The following is a 14,692-nucleotide window of genomic DNA, read 5'->3' on the forward strand; positions in this document are numbered from 1 at the left end:
GGAATCTCAGCCCAGACCACTGCCATGACCAGGAAGTAAGCACTGAATCACTCAGCTTCTCTTGCACAAATAGGGATTACGATTGCTGCTTTTGACACGGCCGCAGACTACATGGGATTCGGTATCTAAGCACAAATCCAGGCACATAATATTAATTTAACGATTTAATACACTTGTTTCCTCATCCATTTCTCCAAACATTCCAACTAATCCTAAACCTCCAAATGGGCCAGGATTCAGCAAAATGAAGCAGTGGCCTGCCTGGGACATGGTTGGTGGGGGTGGCGGGACCGCCAACCCGTGTCGTAGTCTAGGGGTGGCTTGGCCCCCCATACCGAGACCCGCGGCCAGAAAGCTCCTCGCGTTCCAGGAACCCGGATGCAGGGCGTCGCCACGGATATCTTGCCTAGACTTCGCCCTCCGTGGAGAGGGGAGGGGCGGGAGCCGAGTGAGGGCAACGCAGTACACCGGTTGGAATCATCGCGACTCGGGCCACGGCGGCGGACGCAGGCCCACCTGCCCGAGGGAGGGGGGAGCACGGGCAAAACGGCCAAGCCCCACGTCTCGGAGTGGGCAACTCCCAGCAAGGGCGCCCCGGACGCTTCGAGGCGCTTTCCAGACCTTCAGAAGCGGAAGCGGGTCCCGGGAGTGCGCCCCGGCGCGAGTGGGCGGGGCCACCCTCCCGGAAGTGCCTTTGGCCTCGGGCTGGCGCGCTGCGCAGCGCAGCGGTATGCACAGTTCCCCAGTCTGGTACGGCTTCGGCTGTCGGGGCCGGGCCCGGTCGGTTTTGGTAGCCTCTCTGAGAGGGCGGGAGCCTTTTAGGGCAGCGATCCCGCGGTGGAAAGGGAGGAGGAGTCGTAGGGGACCCTGGCCCTTGCCCCAGCTAGAGAGGGAGGAGAGTTTGGCCGGCCTGCGGGCGAAAGCGTCGGTTCCCTTTACACAGGAGAGGGGCGGATGGACGGGCTTCTGACTCCCAGGGAGTCCGCAGAATTCATTGCGGAGAACAGTCGAGATGTGTTCATTGACGGCGGAGGCGTGCGGAGGGTGGCCGAGCTTCTGCTGGCCAAGGCCGCGGGGCCCGAGCTGCGCGTGGGGGCCTGGAAGGCCCTTCATGAGCTGAACCCCAAGGCGGCCGACGAGGCCGCCGTTAACTGGGTGTTCGTGACAGACACGCTCAACTTCTCCTTCTGGTCGGAGAGTGACGAGCACAGATGTCTGGTGGGGTACGGGGGGAAAACGTACAGTGGGTACTGGTCCCTGTGCGCCGCGGTCAACAGAGCCCTGGACGAAGGTTGGTGCCCCTTCTCCCGGTCAGACCCAGCAGCTTTGGGTTTCAGTTTAGTGGGAGGGTCCCACAGAGCGAGTTGGGAGATGGAATAATGTGTTGATAAGGCGAAATTGAAGTTCTTCACTGCCGGTACCTCTGCTTAAAAGTATGAGAAGAGGCTGGCATGAAATCTTTATTCAGTGGGAAATGATTCTAATATTTATCATTGTCACAGCTAAGTCAAAGTCAGTTTTCTAAAGAATGCCACTTTGATGGCATCTGAGGAACAAAGGGCAGAAATTATAACACATTTTACACAGTCAAAATCCATCTGATGTAATATTACAATTGTTAGAAGTGGATGAATAAATACAGACAAGCAAATAGAGAATGAGGGATCTGCTTCTGATTTTTAATTACTCATCCGCTTTTACTGCATTCCTATAACAATTATGCATTCCTTTAACAATTATGTGGTTTCATTTTAATTGTGTTGCAATAGCAAGGGCCTAATGAATATAAATGTATGACGTTGTTCCAATGCCTTTTCTTTTCTCCCCAAGGGATACCAATAACTAGTGCTTCGTACTATGCCACAGTTACCCTGGATGAGGTTCGGCATATACTCCGTTCTGACACAGACGTCCCCATGCCTTTGATAGAAGAGAGGCATCGGATTCTCAATGAAACCGGGAATATTCTGCTTGAGAAATTTGAAGGCTCTTTTCTTAATTGTGTCCGAAAAAGTGATAAAAGTGCTCAGAAGTTATTGCACCTGGTAGTTGAAAGCTTTCCTTCTTATAGAGATGTGACTCAGTTTGAGGTGAGTTGCTTCTGTTGGCCATTTAATTTTTTTTATTTTTATTTTTAAAAATATACTTATTTATTTTTTGGCAGCATTGGGTCTTCGTTGCAGTGCGCAGGCTTCTCATTGCAGTGGCTTCTCTTGTTGCGGAGCACGGGCTCTAGGCGCGTGGGCTTCAGTAGTTGTGGCACACGGGCTCAGTAGCTGTGGCTCACGGGCTCTATAGCGCAGGCTCAGTAGTTGTGGCACACGGGCTTAGTTGCTCCGCGGCATGTGAGATCTTCCCGGACCAGGGCTCAAACCCGTGTCCCCTGCATTGGCAGGCGGATTCTTAATCACTGTGCCACTAGGGAAGCCCCTGTTGGCCATTTTAGAGTTCTTTAATTATCTTCTCATAGTTAACTCTTTTACTTCCAGAATTCCTTTTGAGAATAAAAATTTAAATTTTGGAATTTTTTTCCATGTGGAACAAAGGAACAATAACAAAATTATTAAGTAGTGTTTCAAAGATATTACTTTTCTTAATGTTTTCTAATCAGTGTATTCTCTTTATTCTGTCCTTTAAAAATCTTTCAAACCTGAATTAACACTAGACCTTCAACATGATGTTGTCACTTAGGGATAGTGAGGTCCTTTTAGTACTTCAAAAAATTTACTTCATTGGATGAAAATCAGGATGTATACTAAATTCTCTCTAATAAAAAATATTTCTTGCAGAGTTCTAGTGTATATATACTGTGTGTTTTCTTTTTCATACACAGGGTACTTTAACAGTATTATTTGCTTTATGGTACAAAAAAGTTTAAATAGGCATTCTTTTAAAAGGGTGAACATTTTGTGTACTCTCCCAGTGTACACCTGGATTTTGCTTTTGTATAATTCGTTTAGAATTTGTTATCACTGTTTATTTTAACTGTGACGTAGAATTGAAAGCAACTTCAGGGGGATCATATAATGTAAATCTATTGACTAAGTTAATGAATACTTGTGTCAACTTAAAATTTTGAAGCTACCCTTTTGTAATCACAATTCTGCAACTAAAATTACCAGTAATATTGTTCAAATCGTTCTTTATGATTTACAAGGTGTTTGCACAGACGCTCTCATTTGATCCACAGAACAACTCTGTGGGGCCTAGGGACAAGGAACATTACAGTCCTGTTTGCAGACCAAGAACCAAAGTCTGAAAAAAAGAAAGGTTAACTAGTGTATCTTAGGTCATTTAGTCAAGAAATAGCTAGCTTTTCAATTCTGCTGTAAAGTGAGAGATGCCTGATTATGTATGTTAAGATTCTTTTAATTGCAACTGACAGACACAAAACAAGAAAAAACTTAAGCAAAAAGAATTTGGGGATAGGTACTGGGGATAAACATCCAGGATCAGGGACTCAATGCCATCAGGATTCAGTCTCTCTTCTTTGTTTCTCTTGACTCCATTTTTCCTTTACTGCAGACCAGCTTTCTCCATGAAGTAGAAAAGGTCCATGAATTTTGCATTTTATCACTTCAGCCATCAGGGAGAGAGGGAGAAACTTCCTCTGGGTTCTAAAACTCCTGGGCGAGGACTGAATGGGCCGGATAGAGGCAGTTCTTAGAAAAGAGGCCCTAGGCCACTGTTGAACTTTATTCTCTTCTGAGGAACAATTTTACTAATGCAGAGCGTACTTTGAGATTTATCTTTGTCTTCAAAGTATGTCATTTCAACCTTGTTTTTCAGGAAATTTGGATCAAGTTCCTTGGTCCATCATTCCGACCATTTATAAATATATTAAAGTGTATAAAATAAATCAAACTGCCATTAATGTGGCTAAGGCTCTGTGTATTCCAGAACTGACATGGTTGTTGTACAAGAAGGGCTGAGATTAAATCTAACATGACTTCAGGATGGAATGAATTCAGGACACCATGTAGTTTATTTACTTTCAAGTTGTCCTGAATTTTTGTCTTTGTGAAAGAAAGGAGTGATTTTTTTGGTAGATTATGGTGTTGATTTAGTAAGCATTTGTTGAATTTCTCTTTTATTTACAGCATAGTGCTTTCTTTTGATTTGTTATGTATGCTGAAAAGTTCAGTTAAAAACTGTACCAGGATATAGATTAATTTTAAGGCTGATACATTTTAAATGAAAATTAGTACCTGAACCATTTCCCATCAGTATTTATTTCTAAAATACATTCTTACAGAAATATCCCCAAAATGTAACAAAAATCAAACCTAAACCTTTTAACACTTTCCTAAAGGAGTATTATATTTTTTCATGTATTTTTTCATAAGATTATCATTATTGTTACACAAAAGCACTATATTTCTGAAAGCCGTATGATTCCTAACATAACACTGAGCATGTAGTGGGTGCTCACTTAACCCTTTGATTAGTTAATTTACAGTTACTTTTGCATATTCATTTAAAAGATATATAAATAGTTAGAGCACTTTGCTCAATTAATTCCAAGTCTAAAGGAATTCTAATTAAGTTTGGGCGCTGCTTCTGAATTCAGAAAGTGCTAAAATCAAATGTCTTTTAATCCATATTTTAAAATTTTCTAATTGCAAAAGTAAAACAAATTAATACAGAATTTGGAAGGTACAGAGGAGCAGTCTTTATTCTGCCAAGAGGTAACCGCCATTCACAATTTGGTCTTTTTCTCTGTGTGTGTGAATGTGTATACATATGAGTGGGGGAGAGTTATGCTATACAAACTTTTAAAATTTAACATATTATGAGCATCTATGTAAATAAAAATTCTTTCACAGCACACTTTTTTTTCCATACTACTATTTTTAATGACTTCACAGTATTCCACCATATGGATGTACATTACCATAATTATTTGCCTGAACTATTTTACCAGAATAATTGTGATACACAGTTTTAGTTTTTAAATTAAATTTTGTATCTTATTGTTTTCCGTTTTATATAATAATAAGCAATACTGACAACAGTTCACACCCATAATATTTTCTTAGGATGGATTCCTAGTAATGGGATTACTGAGTCAGAGCATGGCCAGGATTTTCAGGCTTGTGATACATAAAAATGGTAACTCTTCTCCAGAAAGATGATCAGCCACAGCATATTGGAATGCCCTTTTCCCTGCTCCTTCGTAATATGGTCATGGTATTGGTTGCTGTATTTTTTAATCTTCAGCAAGTTACATAAAAATAGTTACAATTGTTTTTAATGTTTATTTAGTTACTGCGATTTATCATTCACTTTTAGATATTATGAACAAATTAATGAAATTAGAAAATTTGTCTAAATGAGACAGTTTTAGATCAGTGATTTCCCAACCTGGCTGTGCCCCAGAATCAGTTAGGAAGCTTCAGAATTCAGATACATTTCCAAAGCACCATCCTCAAAGATTCTGATCTATGGGTAAAAGAACTATTTTTTTTAAGCTCTTCAAGTGACTCTGATTTAACTATTCAGTAGCTATATAAAAGTCCTAATTAATAGATTGGCTTCCTTTACGCTGATGTACTGATAAATATACATGAAAAGCATGAGCTTTTCTGATATTTTAATTGATAACATTTTACGTTACTCTTAAGCATTTGTAATTTTTGACCTTTCTAATTTGCTCATAATAAGTTTGTTGCAGAAAATCAACTCATGGTTATAGAGTTTTACACTGGTAATTACTTTATAAAGGTACTATTTTGAAAATATTTTATTCACAAAGCAATATTATGGAAATATAGGGTAATTGTTATTTGGGGATTTACTGGTATTTTCAGTGATATCAGTTAATATTTTACAGATGTAGAATTTTATTACTAAAATTATTTCATTACTAAAAACCATATCAGCTTGTTAAGAAAATGTTTTATAGGTGATTTGAGTTTATTTTTAGATTCCTTGCTTGAATTTGTGTTTGTTTTTGTTTTCATTTTAGGGTATTATAATCTAACCCTTGTGATACTAGTTGGCTACCATGGAAACAGTGCTCATGATGTGACAATTTGTGTTTTGTTAGATGCCAGCACTGATTTTGTTATATAAGTCTGGTTCCTATATTTTTCCAGTTTGCTCTATGAATCTTGTTAAAAATAGGAGACAATAGCTTCTATCATAGTAAATATTATGATGTAATAATTTTGTTTGAAACAGTTTTATTTTGCCAATTAAGTTTTATGCCTTGCTGTTTAATAAAGTAGACTTGAATTAGAAACCTAGTTACCATATATAAGTCCAGTGTATATAGAGGAACAGCTGCCAGGTTGTCATATTTTGATAGGTTTGAGAATATAGATTATTAGCAAACGATATAGGGATATTTCTTAGTGGTGATTTGTTCCCCCAGCACTCATTGTAATTTACAGTCTTTACACTATGTCAAAAAATGAGTGTATGTGTTTGCCCTAGAAAACAAGATACCTGCTTTTTTAGTGGTGGCCTTAGAAAATTTAGTTTAAAAAAAAAAAGAAATGAAATTTAGTTTATTTAGTAAAAGTAAATCTGGATTGATTGTAAGAGGTATACCTTAAGGTTAAGGAATATTAGGTTATTTCTCATTAGGACAGTGTAGCATTGGAGGTTTTTTTAGTAAATAAAGGAATGTGTATTATCATCTTAAAGAATTTTTATATGGAGTCTTTCCTTGAAGAATTTAATTTCATTTTTTATTTACTTCTTTATGTCATTTACTTATTTAAACATTCTCCAAGGTGGTCAGAATATATTTTGGGAGCCAGTGATACTGATTATTCACATTTAGCAGACTAGCAGTTATAAAAGATGATTTGAGGTTATTAGCATTGGTGTTAGGACTAGGAGTAGACTGTATTTATCTGTTTTTCCATAGTGAAAGCTAATGAGCATTTGTAGTTTTATAGAGAGTTTTAAAAAATTTATTTATTTATTTGGCTGCACCGGGGTCTTAGTTGCGGCACACGGGATCTTTAGTTGCGGCATGTGGGATCTAGTTCCCTGACCAGGGATTGAACCCAGGCCCCCTGCATTGGGAGCATGGAGTGCTAACCACTGGACCACCAGGGAAGTCCCTATAGAGAATTTTTGAGTTAAATTATGACCCATTATCTTATAATGCCTGGTTAAATTTGTTTCTTCCATGTATAAATATAATTGGTAACTAATTTTGTTATATGGACTTACATATTAACTTGGACCATTTCCAAAAAGGGTAGACTTGATAAATTATAGCTGCTGATCAGTTTTGTCTTTATCTCTGAAATAAGTTAATCATTTTATCTGAAAGGAAACATTAAGAAATGGATGTTGTAGGGCTTCCCTGGTGGCGTAGTGGTTGAGAGTCCGCCTGCCGATGCAGGGGACACGGGTTCGTGCCCTGGTCCGGGAAGATCCCACATGCCGCGGAGGGGCTGCGCCCATGATCCATGGCCGCTGAGCCTGCACGTTCGGAGCCTGTGCTCCGCAACGGGAGAGGCCACAACAGCGAGAGGCCCGCATACCGCAAAAAAAAAAAAAAAAAAGAAATGGATGTTGTAATTCTCTTCAGAGGTGAATTTAGGAATGATTATTTTCTTCTTTATACTCTTCCATATTTTATACAATTAATGTGAATTATGTTGCAATCAGAAAAACATATATTTTTTAACTTAAACTTTCTAAAGAAATGCTATCTAGCCCTTAACAATAGCAAGCAGGTGGATTATAGTGACACAGAAATATGTATATGAAGTAATGCCATTGAAAAAGAACACTAAATAGTGCCATGATTACATAAATTGTATTTTATGTGCTTTGAAAAATATAGGAAGTAAATTTGGAGTGATAGAGATAACTTAGTATTTATTAGACCCCTTCTTTTTTTCTGTAAAAGGCCTATAATTTCTTACCAAAGAGTAAGATTATTCTACCCTTGAAAAATGTTTTCTGTGTGTGCCTTTTTTTAATAGCATACATAAAGCTTTCACATACCCAGGTAACATTTATATTCTCCTCATTCATCAGGGGAAAAGAATTTCTTTTTACAAACGGGCCCAAATCCTTGTGGCAGATACGTGGAGTGTATTAGAGGGAAAAGGAGACGGCTGCTTTAAGGACATCTCCAGAATCACCATGTTTGCTGACTATAGATTACCTCAGGTTCTTGTTTACCTGGGAGCCCTGAAATACTCTGACGAACTACTGGAGAAACTTCTCAAAGGTTTGCCAGCTTAATTAAGCCACTTTGTTATATGTTGGGTCTTTGTCTAGTTTCTTTCACAAAAGGTCTTCTTTCCTTAAAAAACAAAACAAAACACTATTACTGTTAAAAGCACATGTAAAGAAGAATGCAGGGGCAATTAAATTACAAAGAAAATTGCTTTTTGTTGTTTACAGTGTGGAATATAGATATTGTTGGAAATCACACTATTTGGACATCATCATTTCAGAGTCTTATAATAAAATGAAACCTAAATTTATGTCATGTGAAGGTGTGCAACACCAAGACAGTTCAGGTTTGTATTTAAAGAGTGCTAAGCTGAAGAGCACACTACACTGTGAAATAAAAGGTGGGCTGAGGGCTTCCCTGGTGGCACAATGGTTGAGAGTCCGCCTGCTGATGCAGGGGACACGGGTTCGTGCCCCAGTCCGGGAAGATCCCACATGCCCCGGAGCGGCTGGGCCCGTGAGCCATGGCCGCTGAGCCTGTGCGTCCAGAGCCTGTGCTCCACAACGGGAGAGGCCACAGCAGTGAGAGGCCTGCGTACAGGAAAAAAAAAAACAAAAAAAAACAGGTGGGCTGAGAGATAGGTAATATGTACTGGATTTTGCATTAGGAGGCTCCAAGGTCTGTCACTGGCTTATCTTGCACAAGTCACTCACTTTCCTAGGCTTATTTATTTACCATTATTGGGTTTGATTATTGATTCTCAAGAGTGGGAGCCTTATTATAATATGTGAGTATAGATAATTGTGTTTGTATGAAAAGTAGCTTTTTGTTTTTTAAACATTTCATTGTATAAGGAAAATAATTATACTGTACAATTTTCATGTTAATTTCTCTTTTAGGTACAGTATTTTCAGCTACTTCTTTCTTTATTTTTAAAAGAAGTAGTTTTTATGATTGAATAATTTTCTCTTGTGAAATAGATTTCAATCACCCAAAATAAGAATAGCACAGGATATAAAAGTACCATTATTCCTATGATTGCTTCTACCAGGTTTTTATGCAGCCTTGGGCAATCTGTTTTGCCCATTTCCTCATTTGAAAGATAACAAGCTATTTTATGTCACAATGCTCATGTCTGGGGTCATTAATTGTTGGACACCTTTAAAAGGGACAACATTTAGCAGTCAGGGCTTCTACATACAGCCATATTCAGCTGATCTTTTTTTTGGCCAATGTATAGAATGTTTATTCCTATCTCTAAACACTCTCTTGCTTGGTTTCCCTCACCCAGATTTTCTTTTTTTCAATTCAAATCCTACACATCCACAAAGGCTTAGTTCAATTGTTACCTCTTCCACATAGCTTTTCCTAACTCTCCATTCTTTGTCTGTCTCCTTCTCCTGAGGTTTTAGAGCACCCAGTTGTCTCTGCTACTGTGAGAAAAACTCTGGTGAGAAGGGATCACCCAGCATAGTTGTACAGAGTTGTCTGAATTTTCTTCTACCATCCATTTCGCCTCCAGAGGCTCTTTTCCAAATGTCCAGCTGCAGCTGTTACTGCCTCTTATTACATCCAGCTTCAAACTATCCTTCGCTAGTTTGTCATAGGGGAAGCAAATTCCCTTGCCTCTTAGTTTATTTAAGCAAAGTTGGAATTTTTTTTTCCCCAAAAAGTACTTTACTAGCAACTAGAGGAGAAACATTGATAGAACCTATAAATATAAAGGAGCACACATAAGTCTAGGACACTGATTAAAAAAAATTTTTTTTTAATATTTATTTATTTGGCTGCGCCGGGTCTTAGTTGCGGCACGTGGGCTCTTTTAGTTGCAGCATGCGAGCTCTTAGTTGCAGCGTGCGGAATCTAGTTCCCTGACCACGGACTGAACCCGGGCCCCCTGAATTGGGAGCATGGAGTCTTAACCACTGGACCACCAGGGAAGTCCCTAAAGATTATCTTAAGTGAAATCTAGAACCAGGTGGCTTGATTAGATGAGGTAGAAACTTCCTTAACTGATATCCAGTGATACTTTTTCCAAACTTGAGGATATGCTACACGTATAATTCTTTTCTTCTCTTCTCTTCTGGGTAGGGCAGCCCTTGGAAGACCTACTTAGATTTCTGTTCATTTACCTACCTAGATTTCTGTTCATTTTATCTTTAGCCCATCTCTTCGCCACAGGCATATTTTTTAGCTAGCTATAAAGACTGACAATGCAGTTTGGCTAAATTAGATTCTTCATTGTGATTCTAAGGCTGACTTTTAGGCCTAGTATGTTGGCCAAGTTACATTCCCTGACTCTAATCTATGTCAGTCCTCTCAAATGGTTTCATTCTTTTTCTGTTTCAAAGTCCATGTCCTATTCCATACTGTAAGTTGCTGTATTAGTTACTTTGTTAGTTTCCTTATGGCTGACATAACAAATTATCACAAACCTGATGGCTTAAAACAGCAGAAATATATTCTCTCATGTCTCTGGAGGCTAGAAGTCTGAAATCAAGGTGTTTGCAGGGCCATGCTTGCTCCCTCTGAAGGGTGTTGGGAAGAATCTTTCTTTGCCTCTTCCTAGCTTCTGGTGGCTGCCAGCAGTCCTTGGCATTCCTTAGCTTTGTAGCTGCATCACTCCAACCATGGCTTTCTTCACTGTGTGTCTCCTCTGTCTCTTCGTATCCTCTCCTTTTTTTTATGAGGACAGCAGTCATGGCATTGAAGGCCCATCCTAACACAGTTATGACCTCATCTTAACTTGATTACATCTGTAGAGGCTCTTTACGAGTAAGGCCACATCCACAGGTACCAGGAGTTAGGACTCGAATGTATTTTTTTTGGGGGGAGGGGGGGAAACACAGTTCAACTCTACAGTTATTTGTTACTGTGTAACAAATTATGCTCATATTTAATGACTTAAAGTAACAAACATTATCTCACAGTTTCTGTGGATCAGGAATTTGGGTGCTGCTTAACTGAGTGCATCTGGCTCAAGGTTGCAGTCCAGCTGTTAGCTGGGGCAGTGGTCTTATCTAATGGCTCCACTTGGGTGTGGTATCTACCTCCAAATTCACTGTCATGGTTGATTTGGCAAATCTGGCAAGTTGATAGTCAAGTTTGAAGGAGTTGATTAGCAAGAGAACTGAAGAATAGATTTGTATGCTGGCACCTGGGGCAAAGTAAGGAAATGGAGGGACACAGCCAGTGTCTGTTCTTCCACCTGCCCCAGGGATCAGGGAGAGATGGATGGAGGGGACACTATTTAAGATCCTAGGTGACAGAGTGGAACTCAAGGGGGCTAGGGTATTCTCCCTAGGCCTCAGTGGATCACAGGGCCTCTCAGGTACTGTGAAGCTCTGTGCAAGGGTACAGATTGGTGGCCAGAGGCCAAATATAGCTTGCAGATGTGTTTTGTTTGGCTTGAACAGTGTTTTAAGTGATTTTTAATTAGTTATCAGCACTTGACAAATAGGAGATTTCACATGAAAGTCAACTTTCTGGCTTCTCTTGTAAGAGTAGAGAAATATAGGTACATTGGGTTTACCTTTACACGGGGCAGCACATGCTCTCTTGCTCACCACAGTTTGCATCTGGCAGCTGCATCCACTTACTCTATCTGGCTTATCTTTATAGGCAGTTGAGTTGATGAGCCCAGCTCTAGTCTCCCTGGCAAAGCACTGCCAGCGCCCACCCTGCAGGATCAGATATACCCTGGAGATGGGCGCTGAATATACTGCAGGTCCTATAGGAGCTCGCGGCTCCATATTCAGGCAGAGCTGACTAAAGGATCCTGAATCCAGGATGTAAGGGCAATCTGGCTGTGACATCTGTCACCCCATTGATGGCCAGGGTTGATTCGGCTGATCTGGCTGGCTAGGCGGGTGTCCCCTTCCTCCCTCGCTGCTCCATGTGCGTCCCTCCTGAAGCTGCACGCTTGGTGGAAGAGGACGACCTTCCCTGATAGAGGAGGACCATTCTTTGGTCAAAGGTATACGAGTAGCTGCACTCCCCTGCTAGAACCTCCAAACAAGCTCTCAAGGATCCTAAATCCGAAGAATGATGATGGTTTTCCTTGCTTAAGCTAAGAACTTTGATTTCCTAGGTTTTCCTTGATGTACCTGGCATGTCCCCAAGACAGTGTTAAGTGGGGAAGGGAGGTACTGTTTATTTGGCCCCCTAGGAGTCCTCCACATTTTGCAATAATGTTTTTATTTTTCCTGACATTAAACCCAAAATTTAAATCCTCTCTAAAAGTAATTTAATAATCTTGCTGTCATATTTTAAAATGTATGGTTAGGGACTTCCCTGGTGGTACAGTGGTTAAGAATCCGCCTGCCAATGCAGGGGACACGAGTTCAAGCCCTGGTCCGGGAAGATCCCACATGCCGTGGAGCAACTAAGCCTGTGTGCCACAACTACTGAGCCTGCACTCTAGAGCCCACGACCTACAACTACTGAGCCTGTGTGCCACAACTACTGCAGCCTGCGTGCCTAGAGCCTGTGCTCCGCGACAAAGAGAAGCCACCACAACGAGAAGCCCACGCACCGCAACAAAAAGTAGCCCCCGCTCGCCGCAACTGGAGAAAGCCTGCACACAGCAACAAAGACCCAGCATAGCCAAAAAAAAAAAAAGTATGGTTACCCCATACTTTTTATTTATTGGGGAGCTAGTATATGCAAGGTGCTAGGTTAGGTCCTAGGAATATTGAGACAACTAAGCCGGACATGGTCCTTGTCCTTGTGGAACTTAACTTGCAATTTTGAATTAATGCCTGAGTTTAGAAATGGTTTAAATTACCAAAAATAAATCTGAGATTTACAGTTTTAAAATCAGTACTATTTAAATACTGTGTTTTGTCCTATAGTAAAGTTTTGAGTAGATTTCATTTCATTGACTATTAGTGCTTCTTGCTCTGTCTTTTTTCCCTTTCAGGAGAAGTGCTTTCGTATGGGAATAGGCAAGAGGTGGAAATCAGAGGGTGTTCACTTTGGTGCGTTGAGCTGATCCGGGATTGTCTTCTGGAGCTTACTGAAAAAAAGGATGAAAAAACTAGTGGAGAGATCAATTCCATTCTTCTGGATTATTTCTTATGGGACTATGCCCGTGATCACAGGGAAGATATGAAAGGAATTCCATTTCATCGCACACGTTGCATATATTATTGACCCACAGTGTAAACTGATCCTAAAAAAACTTGCATTTTTTTTTTTTTCTTTGCGGTATGTGGGCCTCTCACTGTTGTGGCCTCTCCCATTGCGGGGCACAGGCTCTGGATGCGCAGGCTCAGTGGCCATGGCTCACGGGCCCAGCCGCTCCGCGGCATGTGAGATCTTCCCGGACTGGGGCACGAACCCATGTCCCCTGCATCGGCAGGCGGACTCTCAACCACTGTGCCACCAGGGAAGCCCTAAAAACTTCCATTTTTATATCACATAATTATTTGTATAATTTTGCTTTGTTATTAGAGAAGGTGGTAGAGGTTACAGCAACAAGAAAATTGATTACCCAGGCTCTCTTAAAATATTTTTCCTGACATATCACTCTGTATTGCCAACTTTTTCCTTTGTTTGCTTGTTTAGTTCTAACTATATTTTCCTTTTCTGTGGATACATGACAGAAATAGTAAAGGAAATTTAAAGCTTTCTTTAAAGCTCAGATTTCTATGTTTTTTTTACATCTTTATTGGAGTATAATTGCTTTACAATGGTGTGTTAGTTTCTGCTTTATAACAAAGTGAATCAGTTATACATATACATATGTTCCCATATCTCTTCCCTCTTGCGTCTCCCTCCCTCCCACCCTCCCTACCCAGATTTCTTAAAATTAATCATGCCTTATAATGTTATTGATCTTTGGTAATAATATTTCATCCATTCAGTTGGTATCTTTTTTCAAGGTGTCGTAATTTTCTATATACCTTAATCATTTGATAGAGAGAGAAAGTAGGGTCTTTGCTGTATGAATGCTGCTGCTCTTGTAGAAATCAATCTTGACAGATTTTTAAAAACTTCTTATTGATAAACATAATGATTTTCAATTTAGAATATCTGTCCAGTTTTCTTTTTTTCCTTCGGAGTAACTACATTAGAATTTATTGAATAAAGATTTTTAAAACTTCTCTTAAATCTGGAATGAATTATTTCCTTAAAATAGAATTTACCACACATACTTTTAAAAGGTTTGCAATGAATTTGACTATTTACTTTATGTTGCAGGACTCTCATTACCTACCAAGCAAGCACTCGTCTCCCACCTTCATCCCCACCTCCCTTCTAATGTAATCTTGATTTTTGTTACCTACCTTATCACCTCACTGTGACTTGGTGTGAATCAGAAAAAGCCGGCCTTTCTCCAAGCACTTCACTGCCATCTGCTGGAAACTTGTCATAATAGCTTTACAAATGACAATGAGTGGGAGTGTGAGTGGGGCCCCCTGGAGTCCTGTACTGCACAACTTGCCCCACCAGAAGTAGTGGTCCTGTATCAGTCTCTCCCCTATGTGACTAAGGGGAAGGTGATCTTGTCCCCAGTTCTGGAGATAGACCCGAGTT

The 14,692-nt window shown here is 40.2% G+C and overlaps 1 protein-coding gene across 3 annotated transcripts; it reads left to right on the plus strand.

Annotated features, from left to right (window-relative positions):
- Positions 1 to 706: 706 nt before the first annotated feature.
- CUNH9orf64 (chromosome unknown C9orf64 homolog) lies at positions 707 to 14,211 on the plus strand. Of its 3 annotated transcripts, none has more exons than XM_029201330.1 (4): positions 707 to 728; positions 1,831 to 2,090; positions 8,008 to 8,203; positions 13,074 to 14,211. In XM_029201330.1, exons 2-4 carry the CDS (start codon positions 1,917 to 1,919, stop codon positions 13,304 to 13,306), a joined length of 603 nt encoding a protein of 200 aa, XP_029057163.1. In that variant the 5' UTR covers positions 707 to 728; positions 1,831 to 1,916; the 3' UTR covers positions 13,307 to 14,211. The 3 variants fall into 3 exon arrangements, with proteins under 3 accessions (XP_029057163.1, XP_029057164.1, XP_029057161.1); XM_029201331.1 differs by lacking the exon at positions 707 to 728 and adding an exon at positions 732 to 750; XM_029201328.1 differs by lacking the exon at positions 707 to 728 and adding an exon at positions 765 to 1,291.
- Positions 14,212 to 14,692: the final 481 nt, after the last annotated feature.

This window comes from Monodon monoceros, unplaced genomic scaffold, assembly GCF_005190385.1.
Source record: "Monodon monoceros isolate NGI ecotype Baffin Bay Population unplaced genomic scaffold, NGI_Narwhal_1 Super_Scaffold_5, whole genome shotgun sequence".
In the NCBI taxonomy this organism is placed as follows: domain Eukaryota; kingdom Metazoa; phylum Chordata; class Mammalia; order Artiodactyla; family Monodontidae; genus Monodon; species Monodon monoceros.

Bases quoted from the DNA above. Each gene is read 5' to 3' on its own strand.
- CUNH9orf64 (XM_029201328.1), top strand. From the start codon at position 955: ATGGACGGGCTTCTGACTCCCAGGGAGTCCGCAGAATTCATTGCGGAG. The intron at 2,091-8,007 runs GTGAGTTGCTTC...CTCATTCATCAG, and splicing joins GAGATGTGACTCAGTTTGAG to GGGAAAAGAATTTCTTTTTA. The intron at 8,204-13,073 runs GTTTGCCAGCTT...TTTCCCTTTCAG, and splicing joins ACTGGAGAAACTTCTCAAAG to GAGAAGTGCTTTCGTATGGG.